Source organism: Psammomys obesus, unplaced genomic scaffold (genome assembly GCF_907164565.1).
Source record: "Psammomys obesus unplaced genomic scaffold, mPsaObe1.curated_primary_1811, whole genome shotgun sequence".
NCBI classification, from domain to species: domain Eukaryota; kingdom Metazoa; phylum Chordata; class Mammalia; order Rodentia; family Muridae; genus Psammomys; species Psammomys obesus.
In genome coordinates this window covers 10458277-10479935 of record NW_026589137.1, presented here as the reverse complement: position 1 = coordinate 10479935, position 21659 = coordinate 10458277, and the positions used below count along the sequence as shown (strand labels likewise).

Genomic DNA, 21659 nt, shown 5'->3' with positions numbered 1-21659 from the left:
AACTCAAGTGACAACACATGCTGGAGAGGATGTGGAGAAAGGGGTACCCTCCTCCATTGCTGGTGGGAATGTAAACTGTACAACCACTCTGGAAATCAATCTGGCGCTTTCTCAGACAATTAGGAATAGTGCTTTGTCAGGTCCAGCTATAGAACTCCTTAGCATAAATCAAAAATATGCTCAAGTATACAACAAGGACATTTGCTCAGCCATGTTCATAGCAGCTTTATTTGTAATGGCCAGAATTTGGAAACAACCCACATGTTCTTCAGTTGAAGAACGGATACAGAAATTGTGCTACATTTACACAATGGAATACTACTCAGCAATTAAAAACAAGGAAATCATGAAATTTGCAGCCAATTGGTGGGAATTAGAAAAGATCATCCTGAGTGAGGTATCCCAGAAGCAGAAAGACACACATGGCATATACTCACTTATAAGTGGATATTAGACATATAATATAAGAGAAATATACAAAAACCTGTACACCTAACAAAGCTAAGCAAGAAGGAGGACCCTGAGTAAGATGATCAACCTCACTCAGAAAGGCAAATGGGATGAACATCGGAAGAGAGAGAAAACAGGGAACAGGATAGAGGACAGAAGCCTACCATAGAGGACCTTTAAAAGACTCTACCCAGCAAGGTATCAAAGCAGATACCTATGAGCTGAGACTCATAGCCAAACTGTGGGGCAGAGTTCAGGTAATCCTATGAAAGAAGGGGAAGATAGAAAGACCTGGAGGGTACAGGAGCTCCACAAGGAGGCAGGGGTCTTATCTGAGACTGATACTCCAAACAAAAACCATTCATGGAGATAACCTCGAAGCCCTGCACAGATGTAGCCCAAGGCAGCTTAGTCTCCAAGTGGGTTCTCTAGTAATGGGAACAGGAACTCTCTCTGATGTGAACTCAGTGGCCTGCACTTTGATCACCTACCCCTGATTGGGGGGAGCAGCCTTACTAGGCCAAGGAGGAAGATAATGCAGCCAGTCCTGATGAGACCTGATAGGCTAGGGTCAGAGGGAAGGGGGGGGGGAGGATCTCCCCTATCAGTGGACTTGGGGAGGGGCATGGGAGGAGATGAGGGAGTAGGTTTGGGAGGGGAGGAGAGAGTGAGCTTCAGGTGGGACACAAAATGAGTAAAGCGTAATTATAAAAAAATAAAGTTTAAAAATGCAATTGTTAGCTGGGCAAGGTGGTGCAAGCCTGTAATCCCTGCACTTTGGGAGGCAGAGGCAGGTGGACCTCTGTGAGTTTGAGGCCAGCCTGTTCTACAAAGAGAGTCCAGGACAGACAAGGCTACACAGAGAAACTATGTCTCAAACCCTCCAAAAAAAAAAAAAAAAAAAAAAAAAAAAAAAAAAAAAAAAAAAAAAAGAAGAAGAAGCAGAAGCAGATATGGAGATGTTACTCTTTGAGAATATAGTTCCTGTAAGTTTTCAGGGTCTTTTTTTTTTTTAATGTATTCCTTTAATATTTCTACAGCTTTGTTGGTACAGAGATCTTTTTTAAAAAATTCTTTATTAATTACACTTTATTCATTTTGTATCCCCCCTGTGGTTCCCTCCCACCTCCCTTCCTCCCCACTCTACATGCATGCCCCTCCCCAAGTCCACTGATAGGGGAGGTCTTCTTTTTCTTCCTTCTGATCCTAGTCTGTTAGGTCTCATCAGGAGTGGCTGCATTGTCTTCTTCTGTGGCCTGGTAATGCTGCTTCCCCCTCAGGAGGAGATGATCAAAGAGCAGGCCAATCAGTTCATGTCAGAGGCAGTCCCTGTTCCCATTACTATGGAACCCACTTGGACACTGAACTGCCATGGGCTACATCTGTGCAGGGGTCTTAGGTTATCTCCATGAATGGTACTTGGTTGGAGTATCAGTCCCAGGGAAGACCCCTGTACTCAGATTTTTTTGGTGCTGTTGCTCTCCTTGTGGGGCTCCTGTCTTCTCCATATCTTAATATTTCCCACTTCTTTCACAAGATTCCCTGCACTCTGCCCAAAGGTTGGATATAAGTCTCAGCATCTTCTTTGATAGTCTGCAGGGCAGAGCCTTTCTGAGGCCCTCTGTGACAGGCTTCTGACTTGTTCCCTGTCAAACTGTATTTTCAACTCAGTGGCTGAAAGTAAAGGTAAAAGAGCTTCTGTAGCTTGTTCATCCCCTTGATCTTAGGCCTTTCCCCATTCTCACTCTGCACAGCACCACCACTATATATATGTATAGTATATATATGATATTTATATATATTCATATATTCATATATAAATACATTTTCCAATCTATAAAGCAAAAATTAAACTCTGGATGGAGAAGAGATAGCAACAGTCCTAAAACAGTATAAATAATCATCTAGAATATAGTAACTGTTCATCAATGGAGCCATTAAGTAAAACTTTCTGGGGGATAGTCCTTAAGTGGTAAACTTAACTTTAACAAAATAAAAATAAAAACATCTGAACAGGTCTGGTGTCATGAAGCATACCTGTAAGCCTTCTCCCCTGGAGGGAGAGCGTAAGAGGGTCTTGAGTTTGAGGGCAGTCTGGGCAACATGGTGAGACCCTATCTCAAGCAAACTAAAAGGTGATAGAGGGAAAGAAGAGAAGGAGGGAAGGAGGAAGGGAGGGGACATCAACAAAAAATAAAGTAGAAAATTTTAGTTGACACTTTTCAATTTTTCTAGTATGTCTTCTTAAATTATTTCATTCTTTTATAAAGATCCTAGGATGCTTTCATATTCTGACAATGACACAAAAAGCTTATCACAAAATCCCAAAGGGACACTTTCATCCTCTTCTATGCAAAAAATAAAATAAAATAAAATAGCTCTGGTATCACAAAAACATTTCATATCAGAGGTCATCTGAGATGAATCTACTGAACATTATTCTATGCACAGAAGTAGTGAACTTCAGTGGAACAAACCATCTATAGTCTCACAAGAAATCACAGAGAAAGCAAAAATGAAATAAAATTCCTGTCCAATTAACTGTGAAGACAATAAATCTGGTTACAACGAAGTCTCAGTAACAACAGGAATGATTTTTCAAAACCAGCAGAAGTACACAGTAATTCCATTTATAGGTAGGTATGAGATGATGCTATTTATTAACAAATTCCCCTTGTTTCATTCTTCTACCTCTGGTTTCTTCATACCTTACATATTTTTTTTCCTCTGCATCATGGAAGAGACCCTATCTTGCCACTTCTGTACATGTAGAACACTGGCTGCAACATAACTGATGTTCAGGAAGACAATAATGACCGCCACTCAACTATTTCAACCACCAAGTAAATCACAATGAGAACTTTTTAATCCCTCATAGTAAAGTTGAATGAAAATATATGATTATACAGGTATCTCTGAGAATGGCAATGCACAGGTATACTCTAGATAGAAGAGTATTGTCAATATAATTTCAAATGTGTACATTGATATAGCCAAAAATAAGCTCACATTATTTCATTCTAGTTTACTAATACTCTGCCATTGTCACAAACTGTTTTCCCCCAAGTGACACTTTTTACTAACTTTTGCTCCTTCTTTCTAATATGTGTACTCTGACTGCCTAATCGTTCTGTGGCAGTTACAGCACACTGCATTGGAATGGAATGGAAATACAGGGAGAAGCAGATTCCAGTCAGTCCTTCTTAGTACCTATTAACAGCCTTTATTGGGTGCTTAGGTGAGGTAAGAGGATAAAATTGAACACCACATTCAATTTGGAGATTCTAACACCACAGGCTATATGGCCATTAAAAAAATCATTCCCTCACATCTCATTGTTCAATGGGGAGCTTTATTTCTGTGTTAGAATGGATGGAAAGCCATATTTTCTGGACCCAGTTGTTAACATCTACTCAGCAGTCACTTTCATGTTAAAGTGTCTATAAGCTTACCTCCCAGTCCAAATAGTCACAGACATCTTCAAAGTTAGTGAGCAGAGACACCGAGCAGAAAAGGCGTGGCAGCTCATCCCTTGTCATTGGTGGAAAACGGCTGTCTTTAAGGGCACTGTTGAAGACAGCAGAGATTAAAGCCATCACTGGATATGAAGGTTCCTAAGTTCAAATACTAAAAATCATTTGAAATAGGTAAATAACTAAGAAGAATCAGAAATGTATCAAAGGTTCATAAGTGATCATCAAAGGCATTTTTTAAATCCCAGAGATTTTAGAAGTCACTATTTTTCATTTAATAGAGTCTGTTTACTGGACAATCCTGTGACTACTTCAACTGTAAAGAGTGAATGTTCAGTCTCCTAAGGAACAATTTTTTATGTTTCTCCATGTTATCTGTAAAAGCAGAACATGTTTTATTTTACATCTGAGGAGAATAAAAACTAAAGTAGCAGAAACAAGCTGGAAGGCATCTGAAACAATGACTGGAAGAGAAAAATGTATAAATAATCATATGTAACCATCAGTTTATATAGCAAACCAGACTGTATCAACATAAAAAGTTAATACAAGTTGCAATAGTTACCACAGAATATTAAATCACTCAAAAGACATGAAATTTTCACCAAGGAACAAAAATCAAAGAAAATGAAAATAATCATTCAAATCACAGACTAAAAATACAAGAATTTTTGTGTGCCTTATAAAAGGACAACTGAAAACAGGAATCAAAATCATGGAACTACAAGAAAAAGGGCTCATCTGTATAACAGAAGTCTGATTAGGAGATCATGAGGTCATTAATGCCATCAGGGGAGTTCTGAGTTTCTGCATTCATCAACTCTGATTAGATCCTTTAATCAACTACCACTGTGCCAAACTCTGGAGAGACCCTTGTAAAGGATAAAAATGGTCTTCCAAGAGTAGAAGAGCTAAATCAATGGCACTCTTACTCACCCCCATCTTACTTTCTCTCTGCCTGTCACATACACCATATTCCTTGTACTTTTATAAGAAACCACTTCCTGGTCAAGCAAAACACACCTCTGATTATCGAACATCAATGAAACTATTGACCCAGCAACTTAGAAAACCTTTTCACTGCTTCATTCTCATAGATTACAACCTCAGCCTTCAAAAATAATTCAAATTATCACAGCCTTCAGAAATAATTCCATTCCCTTGTAAGTGACTCACTGCCAAATACATTCTCCTTCCACTTTTTGTATTTTTGAAATGGGCTCATGTTATGTACGTTTTTCCCCCTTCTACTGTCCTACCCTTCCTTGGCATTCTGAAACTCAGTGCATTTATATTTTCAGTGCATTTTGGTGCTACTTCCATCCTACTTCACAAAAGAAAATCCACTTAGGAAGATACAGAGATGTTATATATTTATAAGGTATAAATGTTCATGTCATTCAAAAAGCCAAGATCAACCAATGTTTTAATCACTTTTAAAGATCTATATTTCTGTAGAATTAAGTATATTCACAACTTTGTGTAGCCATCATCACCATCTAGTTCCAGAAATTCATAGATTCCTGAACTGAAACAACATACCCAGTAAACATGAACTTCCTGTTCTCTCTCTTCCAGTTCCTAGCATAAAATATAAGTTAGGTATACTTTCATAATTTCAAATAGCTGTGATAGGACACACTTTCATTTTTATTATAGTAATTATATACCATTAAATTCATCCTTTAAATGTACACAATTTGATGAGTTTTACTATATTTAGCATTGTACATCTACCAGTCTTACTCAATATTGGAGTATTCCATTACTTCATAAAGAAATTCTGTCTTTTATGAGAAATCCAAGTTCTCTCTACTCCCAGTTCCCTGGTAACCACAAAGCTACTTTTTGCCATCATGGACTTGCCTATTTTGGCCATTTTTATGTATGTAGTGTTAGACTTACACCAAAGTAAAAATCATGTTTAAAAATAAAATATTGCCTTTTATGTTTGGCTTCTTTCACTTAGCATAATGTTTCTGGGGCTTCATCTGTGTATCAGCACTTTATCCTTTCTATTAGCTGATAATATTTCATTATATGTAAAATATTCATGGATGGATGAATATTTCATCCATATGTAAATACAATATTTCATATATGTAAAATATTCATGGATGGATGAACACTTAAATTATTTTCCTTTCTGAAGCTATTATGAATTATACTGCTGTAAACATCTACATAAGTTTTAAACAGGCATAATTTTTCATTTCTCTTGGGTACATAACCTATGAGTAGAATTACTGGTCATTAAGATAATTCTGTTGAGCTGGAGAGATGACTCAGCAGTTAAGAGCACTGGCTACTCTTCCTAGAGCACAAGATTTTGATTCCCAGCACCTACGTGGCAGCTCACAATCACCTGTGACTCCAGTTTCCCTCTAGTTCAGGGAATATGATGCCAATTTCTGAGCTCTACAGGATACAAGGCACACATGCAGTGTACAGATATACATTTAAGGAAAACATTTGCACACCAAATAAGCAAGTATTTAAAATAAAAACGTAATTGTCTTTAATTTTATAAGAGTTCCTGCAAAGGCTGCATAATTGTACATTCCCACTTGCAGTATATTAGGGTTCTCATTTCTATACAGCCTCACCAGGATTGGTTGTCATCTATTGGTTTTTGTTTGTATGTTCTTTTGTATAATTCTGGGCCTGTTTTAAGGAGATATATTTTGCAACCAGCTGTATCTTTTTTTTCACTAAAAGAATACATGGAATGAAGTCACGATAGAGTTAATTTCTCAATACTTTGTAATAAGTTACGCAGTTTGCCTTACATCCTAAACTGACTGACAGAAGGGTAATTCAAGCCCAATAAAGTTAAACCTATTTCAAGTGGATAAATATTTCAAGTACCTAAAATGGAACAAGTTGTTCTCATGCTAGAGCCTTCCTGCTCAGTCACTCTAGGACTTAAAAAAAAAAGGCATTTAAAACAATGAGTAAGGTAAGAAAGATAGAAAATGACAGTGGTGCTTCACTATCCTAAGATGTAAAGACAGTGCTTCAAAGCTCCAAAATAATAAATAATGGGACATTAGTCATGATGGGAACTGTCTGATTGTATAAAAAAATTCAAACAAAAAACTTGGTATGCTTAGCCATTCTGATGGGTATAAGGTGAAATCTCAGGGTCGTTTTGATTTGCATTTCCATGATGACTAAGGACCTGGAGCATTTCATTAAGTGTTTCTCTGCCATTCCATATTCTTCTATTGAGAATTCTCTGTTTAGCTCTGAACCCCATTTTAATTGGATTAATTCATTTATTCCTGTTTAACTTCTTGACTTCTTTATATATTTTGGATATTAGCCCTCTGTCAGATATAGGGCTGGTGAAGATCCTTTCCCAATCTGTAGGCTGTCATTGTGTTCTGACAGTGTCCTTTGCTTTACAGAAGCTTTTCAGTTCCATGAGGTCCCATTTATTTTTTTTTACTATTTTTATTTTAATTTTTATTAATTACACTTTATTCATTTTGTATCCCCCCATAGCTCCCTCCTTCCCTTCCTCCCTCCCAATCCCACCTTCCTTTCCCCTTCTCCACCCATGCCCCTCTCCATGTCCACTGATAGGGGAGGACTTCTTCTCCTTCCTTCTGATCCTTGTCTGTCAGGTCTCATCAGGAGTGGCTGCATTGTCTTCTTCTGTGGCCTGGTAAGGCTGCTCACCCATCAGGATGAAGTGATCAAAGAGCAAGCCAATCAGTTCATGTCAGAGGCAGTCACTGTTCCCATTACTATGGAACCCGCTTGGACACTGAACTGCCATGGGCTACATCTGTGCACGGGTTCTAGATTATCTCAATGCATGGTACTTGGTTGGAGTATCAGTCTCAGGAAAGACCCCTGTGCCCAGATTTTTTGGTTCTGTTGCTTTCCTTGTAGAGCTCCTGTCCACTCCAGATCTTACTATTTCCTGCTTCTTTCATAAGATTCCATGTGCTCTGCCCAACAGTTGGCCGTAAGTCTCAGAATCTGCTTTGATAGTCTGTAGGGCAGAGCCTTTCAGAGGCCCTCTGTGACAGGCTCCTAACTTGTTTCCTGTTTCTTCTTCTTCTGATGTCCATCCTCTTTGCCTTTCGGGATCGGGATTGAGCATTTTACCAGAGTCCTCCCTCTTGAATAGTCCCATTTATTGATTGTTGCTCGTAGAGCCTGTGCTGTTGGTGTTCTGTTCAGGAAGTTGTCTCCTGTGCCAATGAGTTCAAGGCTCTTCCCCACTTTTTCTTCTAACAGGTTTAGTGTGTCTGGCTTTATATTGAGGTATTTGATCCACTTGGACTTTAGTTTTGTGCAGGGTGATAAATATGGATCTATTTGCATTTTTCTACTTTTAGATATTCAGTTAGACCAGCACCATCTGTTGAAGATGCTATCTTTTTTCCATTGAATGGTTTTGGCATCTTTGTCAAAATCAGGTGTCCACAAGTGTGTGGATTTATTTCAGGGTCTTCTATTTGATTCCATTGATCCACCAGTCGGTTTCAATGCCAGTGCCATGCAGTTTTTAGTATTGTTGCTCTATACTACAGCTTGAGATCAGGAATGGACAGACTCCTCTTTTATTGTAGAGGACTGTTTTAGCAATTCTGGGTTTCTTGTTATTCCATATGAAGTTGAGAATTTTTCTTTCAAGGTCTGTAAAGAATTCTGTTGGTACACCTAAAGAAACTAATCAAGAAGGAGTACTCTGGCTAAGATGCTCATTCCCCATTCAGAAAGGCAAAGAGGATGGACATCAGAAGAGGGAGAAAACAGGGAACAGGACAGGAGCCTACCACAGAGGGCCTCTGAAAGGCTCTAGCTTTCAGGATATCAAAGCAGATGCTGAGACTTATAGCCAAACTTTGGGCAGAGTGCAGTGAATCTTATGAAAGAAGTGGGATATAATAAGACCTGGAGAGGACAGGAGCTCCACAAGGAGAACAACAGAACCAAAAAATCTGGGCACAGGGGTATTTTTCTGAGACTGATACTCCAACCAAAGACCATTCATGGACGTAACCTAGAACCCCTGCACAGATGTAGCCCATGGCAGTTCAGTGTCCAAGTGGGTTCCATAGTAATGGGAACAGGGACTGTCTCTGACATGAACTGATTGGCCTGCTTTTTGATCACCTCCCCTTGAAGGGGGAGCAGCCTTACCAGGCCACAGAGGAGGACAATGCAGCTACTCCTGATATGACCTGATAGACTAGGATCAGAAGGAAGGAGAGGAAGACCTCCCCTATCAGTGGACTTGGGGTGGGGCATGGGTAGAATTTTTCACCTTTTTCACCTATCTCCAAGTAATTTTTCATTAAAGTTCTGAGCAGAGAAACATTAATGGCTCTCAATGAAAATTCTTATAGAAATACACTGGCAATGAAAGCCCAGGCAAGGATTTAAGGGATCGTAAAGAGATAAAAATTTAGCTGGAGACAAACCTACTAGCTGCTAGGCTGGTGTGAACAGCTGATACACAAGAGAATTCAGCTTACCTCAACCAACTTCTTTTTAGAATATACGATAGATACCCACTGTTAAACCTTAGTCTTTGGAGAGGATGCCACATTTTAAAGTTGGGCAATGACTTATATGAGGGGACCCAATTAAAAAAAAATGGAGATAAATTTATAACCCACATTTTTGGCTCAAGTCCCAAATTCTTTCTAGTATCATCATGTTAGTCTTGACCTTTGACTAGATAATAGTTTTAAATTAGAAAACCATGCAATTGTCTTACTTGTCAATTCTGATCTCAAACCTGCAGTCTCTCTGCCTAAAACAAGATATATAATCATTCAGCAGTATTCATTGGTAGCCAAATGGTAAAATTTCCTAAACTTCTTGGTTTTTGGAAATCTGCAACAATAAATTATTAATATTGTCCATTGAAAACATTTTATACCCAATGAGTATCTGCCAATTTAAATTTAAGGGATCTTAAGAAGCTGACAAGTAGATCTTGTAGTAAATTGATAATTAAATTCTCTTTGAAATGATAAGATGCTATTTTCTAATCTTTACATAGTCCTAGGGAAAATAACCAAAACGTTTCTGCACAAAATCAGCTGGCTGCCCCGCCAACTATATGATGGATCTGAAAGGTTTAAAAAACAATTTAGTTCAAATTCCAAATTCAAATGTATTCAGTTCAATTTGACACCTTCCCAAGTACACATTTCACATAATTGAGAAGCAGCATTAACATCTGTCAAAGTTAATATCTAATGTTAAACAGCCCTTCAATGAGTATGTTAAGAAAATAAGACTCCAGCTATCAAGGAATCAAGAGACTTGTGAGAGCATCTGCTAAAAATGAAATAAAACAAAGCTGGAGAGGTAAAACATTAGATATTATGAGGCTCATCTTAAATAATATTATTATATGCAATAGAAATGACTGAAGTGCATTTGTCAAGCCATTCATTCGCTTCCTGAAAAAGAGTTTGTTAATTAGTGAGAAGATACCAAAGTGACAGGGGTTTCCTATTATAAACAGTCATTTTGCAGCCCAAGTAATTAAATCCACAATTACGTATTGCTGTTGAGATAGGTAAAGAGTAGCAAGTGAAGTGTGGATGAATTCCTTTTAAAATTTCTTTCTGAGAGGTTTAGGCCATTGGGAAATTAATGATTTTGCCATTCCCATGCATTAGTGGGCTCCCTAGAACATAATGCACATGTGACTCCCTTGCACCTCAGAAACTTAGAAAACTAGAATCCTAAACCCGCATCTGAAAATTTATACATAGCTTTCTTATTGAGTAGTGTGTTTTAGCTTTTTCATATTCAAGAAACAATGGGACACAAGAAATAATGTAAACATGTAACTATTGCTCAAACCTAAGCACACTGTCAACAGGAGAAATGAAAGAGAACTTGATTTTGGTGAGGGCTATGCAAGGAAATTTCTAACTCTATATCATATGTACACTGTTGCCTGAGTATGAAGTGTTATTTCCTTAATAGTTATAAAGGCAATTTATTTTCTGCTTAATAAACATTTCTGCTGCTGATCTTGAAGCCCATTTTAGTGTGGTATTATAATAAGCAATTCATAAGGATTGGAGAAAAGGACACAAGGCCAGAATAAAACCAAGGGGGCTGAAAGGAAGGAAAGAAAAGAAAAAAAAATGAGGAAAGGAAAATGGGAGGGGGGGAAAAGTATGCATGTTGGACACCTAGAAAAGTCTCCAGTAAGGATACACATGCAAAGGGAGAAGAAAGAAAACAAGGAAGGGAGAATTATATGGGTGAGGGAATAAAGGGCAGTGGCTTACAGGGTTTGCTATGTATTCTTCGGTTCCTATAAATTCATTTAGCCTTCAAGAGTGCTTTCACCCAACTGGCCTTTTATTGGGGTTCTTGGATTCTTAAAGTGCCTGCATATATTTATATTATAGTCTCAAAAATAAAAGAAGAAATACTATTTTAAAAGCCTGTGCTCTTCTGAATGAAGATTGAGCATCTTACCAGAGTCCTTCTTCTTGATTAGCTTCCTTAGGTGTACAAATTTTATTATGATTATCCTATATTATATGTCTAATATCCATTTATAAGTGAGTATATACCATGCGTGTCTTTCTGCTTCTTGAATAACTCACTTAGGATGATCTTTTCTAGATCCCATCATTTGCCTGCAAGTTTCATGATTTCCTTGTTTTTAATTGCTGAGTAGAATTCCAGTGTGTAAATGTACCACAATTTCTGTATCTATTCCTCAACTGAGGAACATTTGGGTTGTTTCCAGCTTCTGGCTATTAAAATGAAGCTGCTGCAAACATGGTTGAGCAAATGTCCTTTTATACTTGAGCATATTTTGGATATATGCCTAAGAGTGCTGTAGCTGGATCTTGAGGAAGCACTATTACTAATTGTCTGAGAAAGCACCAGACTGATTTCCAAAGTGGTTGTACCAGTTTACATTTCCACCAGCAATGCAGGAGGGTTCCCCTTTCTCCACATCCTCTCCAGCATAAACTGTCACTTGAGCTTTTGGTCTTAGCCATTCTGATGGGTGTAAGGTGAAATCTCAGGGTTCTTTTGATTTGCATTTCCCTGATGACTAAGGATGTTGAACATTTCTTTAAGTGTTTCTGTGCCTTTGGATGTTCCTCTGTTGAGAATTCTCTTTGAGACAGCCTGCCCACCAGGAATTTCCTCTTTGAGCCTGCCTCTGTAGGCTCCAAGCTTTTCTTTTCATAACTAGAGAAACTGGTTGCAAATTTGATTAAGTGGAGCAAGATGAACATTCCAAAATACATGATACCTGAAGAAACAAATGGCTAAATGTGCATATGGCAAATATATCACATTTCCTCTTGTGTAATGTCCACGTAATGCTTTCTCTGTGGTGTTTCTGAATTGTTTTATCCTGGTTTTGTAAACAAACAACTTGAAACAATTATTTTATTTTACTTTTTTCTGATGAAAATCTTTAAAATATATATTCTGCCAGAGTATATGGTAATTTAATTTTCACTTCATGAATCTGGTTCATCTTTAAGACTCAATATGAGTTTGAGTCATTCATCACTACACACGATAAGAATAGTACTCTCATTATATTGGAAAGGAAAGACTGTGCAGATTTTAAAAAAAGACTATACTATGGCCATGAACAATTTCCATTTTGGCAAATTTCAAAACAAGATTAGTGACTGCAATAGAATAATAGTCTGATGAAGAGTAAAATCTCCAATGGATGTTACCCTCATTTAAGTTAGGGCACTATAACTTAACTTTCATTGCTATTGTTTGGTTGGTATTTGGTTTTGAGATAGTCTTACTATGTAGCCTCAGCTAGCCTGGAACTCGCTTTTTGGATGAGGCTGGCTTTCAATGTAGAGGTCCACATGCCTCTGTGTAGGATTAAAGGTGTCCTGGGATGGAAAGCATGCATCACCATACCCAACTTGTTGAATTTCTTGAAACAAGGTCTCACTAAGCAGCTCAGGCTAGCTACCAATTCACAATATTTCTGCTTCAGCTTTCCAAATGCTGGGATTACAGGGAAGCACTTTTACATGTCTCTGAATGAATTACTTCTTAACTTCCTTAGAATTTAAAAACTTTGTTTATATTCCTGAGGGAATATCTCTGTGCAGCAATTGAAAGTATGTCTCAATGGTGGAGCCACTAAATACAGGACATAAAATGAAAAAAAAAAAAACAAAAAACAAAAAACAAAAAACTGAAGTGTCAATTAACATATGAGCACCATTTCCTAATTGTATAGAACCTAATATATTAATGTGATCTAGAGCTTAGGTCCTCAAATCAGAAATCCTTGCATGTGGATGTTGGCTTCACTGTATGTTAGCTGTGTGATGTCTTTATCTGTGGAAGTTTCATTTATAAAAGAAAGATAATAATAGTTCCTCTGTATTCCTCATAAATGACAGATAGTAAGTGCTTAATAAATATTTTGAAAATGAAACAAAGGCTTTTCAAAGCTGCTTGTTAAAATCTTCCCATGTGCAACTAAAGGATCAAGCTTAGTCCTGTTGCTCCCTTCCTTTAACCAGACCAGTCCCTGGTCTCACAGTGATACTATAACAATAAAAGAATAAGAAATAAGTACAGAATAAATAATAAAGGACAAATAATAACTGCAGAAATTACTTGCATACACTAGATGTTTAATAAGTAGTGCCTGTTGAAGAACTCTGATAGTGGGTGTATTTTTTAAGCTTATGCCCCAGGAGGTACAGGATTAACTTAACCCTTCAGTCGCACTATGAGAAGATTTTAACAAACATCTTTGAAAAGCCTTTCTTTCATTTTCAAAATATCGTTGAAGCATTTACTATCTGTCGTTTATGAGAAGGACAACATAGGCTAGAATAGTAATGGCTGACTGGGAAAACCTAAAGTCCAATATACTCCAAAATCCAAAAATTTTTGAGCACCTACAGAAGGTTCAAAATATTTTGGATTTTAGAGTATTTCAGATTTCCGATTCACATTATGTATGGCAAATAACCCAACAATGGAAAATCATCCAAAATCTGAAGCACGTCTGATCCTGAGCATTTTAGATAAATGATATTCAGCTTTGCAGTATGTGGAATAATAAATAACACATGGATATGTGTAAAACCCCTCTTAAAATAATAAATTACAAAATGCCAAGAGGAAAAATTGGACCAAGTTAACTTCCTTTTTGGAAAGATCTAACTACTGGTTTGTCATTTTGCTTAAGTTAGTTGATCTAGTGTTGGAGGAACTGTTTGGACAGTTGAAAGAATGCACTTAACTAGCCATACTAAACTGAAATACACTATAGTTGCTAAATGTGAACGAAACAATATGCTTCACTACCACACCACAACAAATGGTGGATTGACATACTTTCCTCAGAGGTCCTTATTTTAATGTTTTTTTTTTTGCTTTGATATTAAATTTTTTTAATATCCTGTGGTTTTTTTTTATTAATTACACTTTATTAATTTTGTATCCCCCCATAAGCCCCTCCCTCCTCCCCTCCTGATCCCACCCTCCCTCCCCTTTCTGCATGCATGCCACTCCCCAAGTCCACTGATAGGGGAGGTTCTCCTCTCCTTTCTGATCTTAGTCTATCAGTTCTCATCAAAAGTGGCTGCATTGTCTTCTACTGTGGCCTGGTAAGGCTGCTCCCCCCTCAGGGGGAGGTGATCAAAGAGCAGGCCAATCAGATTATGTCAGAGGCAGTCCCTCTTCCCATTACTATGTAACCCACTTGGACACTGAACTGCCATGGGCTACATCTGTGCAGGAGTTCTAGGTTATTTAAGGTTTTTTTAAAACTTTATTCATTTTGTATCCCCCCATAAGCCCCTCCCTTCTCCCCTCCTGATCCCACCCTCCCTCTCCTTTCTGCATGCATGCCACTCCCCAAGTCCACTGATAGGGGAGGTTCTCCTCTCCTTTCTGATCTTAGTCTATCAGTTCTCATCAAAAGTGGCTGCATTGTCTTCTACTGTGGCCTGGTAAGGCTGCTCCCCGCTCAGGGGGAGGTGATCAACGAGCAGGCCAATCAGATTATGTCAGAGGCAGTCCCTCTTCCCATTACTAGGTAACCCACTTGGACACTGAACTGCCATGGGCTACACCTGTGCAGGGGTTCTAGGTTACCTCCACGAATAGTCCTTGGTTGTAGTATGAGTCTCTGGGTAGTTCCCTGTGTTCAAATTATCTTGTTCTGTTGCTCTCCTTGTGGAGTTCCCGTCCCCTCCAGCTCTTACTATTTCCCACTTCTTACTTAAAATTCCATTCACTCTGCCCATCAGTTGGCCATCAGGCTCAGCATCTGCTTTGACAGTCTATACTGCAGAGGCTTTCAGAGGCCCTCTGTGGCAGGTTCCAAGGTTGTTTCCTGTTTTCTTCTGGCTTTCAGAGGCCCTCTGTAGCAGGTTCCGAGGTTGTTTCCTATTTTCTTTTTCTTCTGATGTCCATCCTCTTTGCCTTTCAGGATGGGGATTGAACATTTTAGTTAGGGTCCTCTCTTTTGCTTAGTTTGTTTAGATGCAAAGATTTTAGTGGGTTTATTCTATGTTGTATGTTTATATGAGTGAGTATATACCATGCGTGTCTTTTTGCTTCTGGGACAACTCACTCAGGATGATCCTTTCCAGGTCCCACCATTTACCTGCAAATTTCATGATTTCCTTATTTTTCATTGCTGAGTAATACGCCATTGTATAGATGTACCACAGTTTCTGTATCCATTCTTCAGTTGAGGGGCATCTGGGTTGTTTCCAGCTTCTGGCTATTACAAATAAAGCTGCTACAAACATGGTTGAGCAAATGTCCTTTTTGTGTACTTGCGCCTCTTTTGGGTATATGCCTATGAGTGGTATGGCTGGATCTTGAGGAAGCGCTATTCCTAGTTGTCTGAGAAAGGGCCAGATTGCTTTCCAGAGTGGTTGTACAAGTTTACATTCCCACCAGCAGTGGAGGAGGGTTCCCCTTTCTCCACAACCTCTCCAGCATGTGTTGTCCCTTGAGTTTTTCATCTTGGCCATTCTCATGGGTGTAAGGTGAAATCTCAGGGTTGTTTTGATTTGCATTTCCCTAATGGCTAATGAGGTTGAGCATTTCTTTAAGTGTTTCTCTGCCATTTGATATTCCTCTACAGAGAATTCTCTCTTTAGCTCTGTTCCCCATTTTTTAAGTGGATTACTTGGTTTGCTGCTCTTCAGCTTGTTTAGTTCTTTATATATATTGGATATGAGTCCTCTGTCAGATAAAGGGTTGATGATTAATCTTTCCCAATCTGTAGGCAGTCGCTTTGTTTTGATGACGGTGTCCTTTGCTTTACAGAAGCTTTTCAATTTCATGAGGTCCCATTTATTGATTGTTGCTCTTAGAGCCTGTGCTGTTGGTGTTCTGTTCAGGAAGTTTTCTCTTGTACCAATGAGTTCTAGGGTATTCTCCACTTTTTTTCTAGCCGATTTAATGTGTCTGGTTTTATATTGAGGTCTTTGATCCACTTGGACTTCAGTTTTGTGCAGGGTGATAAGTATGGATCTATTTTCATTTTTCTACATGTAGACATCCAGTTGGACCAGCACCATTTGTTGAAGATGCTATCTTTTTTCCATTGTATGGTTTTGGCATCTTTGTCAAAAATCAGGTGTCCGTAAGTGTGTGGGTTTATTTCTGGGTCTTCTGTTCGATTCCATTGATCCACCATTCTGTTTCTATGCCAGTACCATGCAGTTTTTATAACAGTTGCTCTATAGTACAGCTTGAGATCAGGGATGGAGATACCTCCAGAAGATCTTTTATTGTAGAGAATTGTTTTAACAATTCTCGGTTTCTTGTTATTCCATACGAAGTTGAGAATTTTTCTCTCCAGGTCTGTAAAGAATTGTGTTGGCAATTTGATGGGAACTGCATTAAATCTGTAGATTGCTTTTGGTAAGATGGCCATTTTTACTATGTTAATCCTGCCAAGCCATGAGCATGGGAGATCTTTCCATCTTCTCATATCTTCCTCTAATTCTTTCTTCAGAGACTTGAAATTTTTTTTCATAGAAGTCTTTGACTTGCTTGGTTAGGGTTAAACCAAGGTACTTTATGTCATTTGTGGCTATTGTGAATGATGTTGTTTCTCTAATTTCTTTCTCAGCCCTTTTGTCTTTTGTATACAGGAGTGCTACTGATTTTTTTGAGTTAATTTTGTATCCGGCCACTTTGCTGAAGGTGTTTATCAGCTGTAGGAGTTCCCTGGTAGAGTTTTTGGGGTCACTCATATATACTATCATATCATCTGCAAATAGTGATAATTTGACTTCTTACTTTCCCATCTGTATCCACTTGATCTCCTTCAACTGTCTTATTGCTCTAGCAAGGACTTCCAGCACTATATTGAAGAGATATGGAGAGAGTGGGCAGCCTTGTCTTGTCCCTGATTTCAGTGGGATTGCTTTAAGTTTCTCTCCGTTCAGTTTGATGTTGGCTATAGGCTTGCTGTATATCGCCTTTACTATGTTTAGATATGTGCCTTGTATCCCTGATCTCTCCAGTACTTTAAACATGAATGGATGTTGGATTTTGTCAAATGCTTTTTCAGCATCTAGGGAGATTATCATGTGTTTTTTTCTTTCAGTTTGTTAATATGGTGGATCACATTGATGGATTTCCATATATTGAACCACCCCTGCATACCTGGGATGAAGCCTACTTGGTCATAGTGGATAATGTCTTTGATGTGTTCTTGGATTCGGTTTGCAAGTATTTTGTTAAGTATTTTTGCGTCAATGTTCATAAGGGAGATTGGCCTGAAATTCTCTTTCTTTGTTGAGTCTTTGTGAGGTTTAGGTACCAAGGTGATTGTGGCTTCATAGAATGAGTTTGGTAATGTTCCTTCTGTTTCTATTTTGTGGAATAGTTTGAAGAGAATTGGAGTTAGCTCTTCTTTGAAGGTCTGGTAGAAGTCTGCGCTGAAGCCATCTGGTCCTGGGCTTTTTTTGGATGGGAAACTTTTGATGACTGCTTCTATTTCTTTGGGGGATATAGGACTATTTAATTCATTTACCTGGTCCTGGTTCAGCTTTGGTAAGTCAAATCGATCAAGAAAATTGTCCATTTCATTTAGGTTTTCAAATTTTGTTGAGTATAGACTTTTGAAGTAAGTCCTAATGATTGTTTGGATTTCCTCAGTGTCTGTAGTTATGTCCCCCTTTTCATTTCTGATTTTGTTGATTTGGGTGGTGTCTCTCTGCCTTTTAGTTAGCTTGGCTAAGGGTTTGTCGATCTTGTTGATTTTGTCAAAGAACCAGCTCTTGGTTTCATTGATTCTTTGAATTGTTTTATTTGTTTCTAATTGATTGATTTCAGCCCTGAGTTTGATTATTTCCAGCCGTCTACTCCTTTTTGGTGTGTCTGCTTCTTCTTTTTCTAGGGTTTTTAAGTGGGCCATTAAGTTGCTTGAATGAGCTGTCTCGAATTTCTTCTTGAAGGCACTTAGTGCTATGAACTTTCCTCTTAGCACTGCTTTCATTGTGTCCCACAAGTTTGGGTATGTTGTGTCTTCATTTTCATTGAGTTCTAGAAAGGCTTTAATTTCTTTCTTTATTTCTTCCCTGACCCAGCTGTCATTTAGTAGTAAGTTGTTCAGTTTCCATGTGTGTGTAGGCTTTTTGCTATTTCTGTTGTTGTTGAAGTCCAGCTTTATTCCATGGTGATCAGACAGGATACAAGGGATTATTTCAGTCTTCTTGTATCTGTTGAGGCTTGCTTTGTGACCAACTATATGGTCTATTTTGGAGAAGGTTCCATGAGGTGCTGAGAAGAAGGTAAATTCTTTTGTGTTTGGGTGTAAAGTTCTGTAAATGTCTGTGAGGTCCAATTGATTCATGACCTCTGTCAGAGATATTGTTTCTTTGTTTAATTTCTGTTTTGTTGACCTGTCCTTTGTTGTGTGTGGGGTGTTGAAGTCTCCCACTATTAATGTGTGGGGATCTGTATGTGGTTTAAATTTTATCAATGTTTCTTTTACAAATGTGGGTGCTCTTGTATTTGGGGCATAGATGTTCAGGATTGTGATGTCTTCCTGGTGGAATTTTCCCTTGATGAGTATGAAGTGTCCTTCCTCATCTCTTTTTATTAATTTTGGTTGAAAGTCTATTTTATCAGATATTAGAATGGCTACTCCTGCTTGTTTCTTGGGTCCATTTGCTTGGAAAGTCATCTTCTAACCTTTTACCCTCAGGTAATGTCTATATTTGTGTCTTATGTGTGTTTCTTGTATGCAACAGATTGCTGGGTTTTGTTTACGTATCCATTCTGTTAATCTGTGTCTTTTTATTGGAGAGTTGAGTCCATTGATGTTGAGAGAGATTAATGACCAGTGGCTGTTAGATCCTTTGATTTTGATGTTGGCTGTGTTCATAAGGTTGTGTGCTTGGTTGCTTTTTGTTTTGCTGTAGTAAGGTTAATTATTTCCTGTGTTTTCTTGAAAGAAGCTAATTTTTGGGGGTTGTATTTTCCCTTCCAGTGTCTTCTGTAATGCTGGATTTGTGTGTAGGTATTGTTGAAATCTGTTTTTGTCATTGAATATCTTGTTTTCTCCGTCTGAGGCCTGAGTGTTTTGCAGAGTATAGTAGCCTGGGTTGACATCTGTGATCTCTTAGGGTCTGCATGATATCTGTCCAGGACCTTCTGGCTTTCATAGTTTCCGTTGAAAAGTCAGGTGTGATTCTAATGGTTTTGCCGTTATATGTTACTTGGCCTTTTTCCCTTGCAGCTTTTAGTATTTTTTCTTTGTTCTGTATACTTATTGTTTTGATTATTATGTGGGGGGAGGATTTTCTTTTCTGGTCAAATTTGTTGGGTGTTCTGTAGGCCTCATGTATCCTTATTGGCTTCTCCTTTAACTTGGGGAAATTTTCTTCAATGATTTTGTTGAAAATATTTTCTGGGCCTTGGAGAAGGAAGTCTTCTTTTTCCTCTATTCCTATTATTCTTAGGTTTTGTCTTTTCATATTGTCTTGGATTTCTTGGACGGTCTGTGTCAGGAATTTTTTGGATTTAACATTTTCTTTGACAGATACATCGATTTCTTCCATTGTATCTTCTACACCTGAGATTCTTTCTTCCATTTCTTGTATTCTGTTGGTTATGCTTACCTCTGTAGTTCCTGTTTTCTTCCCTAAATTCTTCCTCTCCATTATTTCCTCCATTTGTGTTTTCTTTAATTTTTCTAGTTCTATCTTCAGGTCTTGAGTTGTTTTGTTTACTTCCTTCACCTGTCTGCTTGTATTTTCCTCTTTTTCTTTTAGTTCCTTCAACTCTGTCTCTTTTATTTCTTTCAGTGATTTAATTATTTCTTCTCTGAAGGCCACAAGCTGTTTGGCCACATCTTCCCGTATTTCTTCACAGATGGCCCTAATCTGCTTGTCTTTATCTTCCTCCATTTCTTTACGGATAGCCATGATCTGTTTGGTTTTATCTTCCTCTAATTCTTTACATATTTTATTTGTTTCCTCTATTATCTTCTTCATCAACATAGATGTAAGGTCATCTTCTTGATTTTCTATTATGCTGCATTGTTCAGGGCTGTTCGCCCCTGGATGGCTGGGTTCTGGAGATGCCATATTGCTCTGTCTTTTGTTGGTTGAGCCTTTACACTGACCTCTACCCATTGGGCTGATTTAGGTGTTGGCTGTTAGTTTCTGTGCTTCCTGGAGTCCTGAGGTAGGGAGTATCCCCTTGGCCGGAAGATGATTTTTCCTGAAGGAGTCCTTCTCTGTTTTTTGGTTATGGTCACTGTATGGCCAGTGTTTCTCAGGAGTTGCCACTGCTCACCTCAGTTTATAGCCCTGAGTAGTAGCTGTGGTCTATGTTAGGCAGGGGGGATCTCCTCTTACCCATAGAATTTCTCAAGACAGCTGTCCCACTGCTGGGTTTCTTGTTATAAATTTATTGTGCTGCTGCTCAGTAAATTTCCATGTACAGTCCTCTTGAAGAAACTGCTGATTCCCTAGCTGTGGGGTTTTCTCCCAACAGGGAACTCAGTCTGTTATCTTGGGGCGCACAGTTCTGTCCGGGAAAGTGGGAGGTGCACTCAGCAAGTCTCTGGGCCAGAGGCTGATGGCTCCGCTCTGGACCTGGAGAATGTGCACCTAGGTTGAGTTGGCGCCTGGAGGCACTGCTCTGGTCTGTAGGCTGGGTGTCTCACTCTGGACCAGTAGCTGTGTGTCTCTGTCTGGGATGGCGGCTGCAGGCACTGCTCTGGTCCAGACGCTGTGGGTGCTCTTGAAGGACCAGGGATTCCCACAGTTTTGACAGTCTAGCTAGGAATAACTGGTTGATCCTTGGCACAGTATCTGAGGGCTGCTGTAATGGCTCTCTGGCTTTTGTAGGTCTGAGGATGCAGCTGTGTGTCCCAGTGTCCTAGGGGAACTCAATAATGGCAGCAGAGCACAACGCTCCTGCCTGCATTAGAGTCTGCGTGAGTCCAGGAAGTGTTTTGGTGCTGGGTGTCCTAAGCGTTAGAGCTGCTGACCCCCTCCGCTGGGGGTTTCCTCCTGCCAGAGACATGCAGTCTGTTGCCCTGGTGCCCTGGTGCCCACAGTTCTATCTGAGGCGGCGAATCAGGCGCGCAGGCAGGGCTCCGTGCAAGCGCCTGTGTCCCGGCTCTGGGTCCGGGCTGGCTCTTGGGGCACCCGCGGAACCCGAATCTTTTCCAGGGGATGTCTGGGTAACCTCAGGTCGGTCCCAATTGTTTCCTGCTCCGTGGGATTATCT

At 39.0% G+C, this 21659-nt stretch overlaps 1 protein-coding gene across 1 annotated transcript in view; it reads right to left on the bottom strand.

Moving 5' to 3' along the window:
- Ammecr1 (AMMECR nuclear protein 1) overlaps positions 1-21659 on the bottom strand; it is a 179208-nt gene that overhangs the window by 33781 nt on the left and 123768 nt on the right. Inside the window, exon 3 of the mRNA XM_055604997.1 lies at positions 3903-4017. Within this exon, the coding sequence (XP_055460972.1) occupies positions 3903-4017 (115 nt within the window). The remainder of the gene's footprint in view (positions 1-3902; positions 4018-21659) is intronic.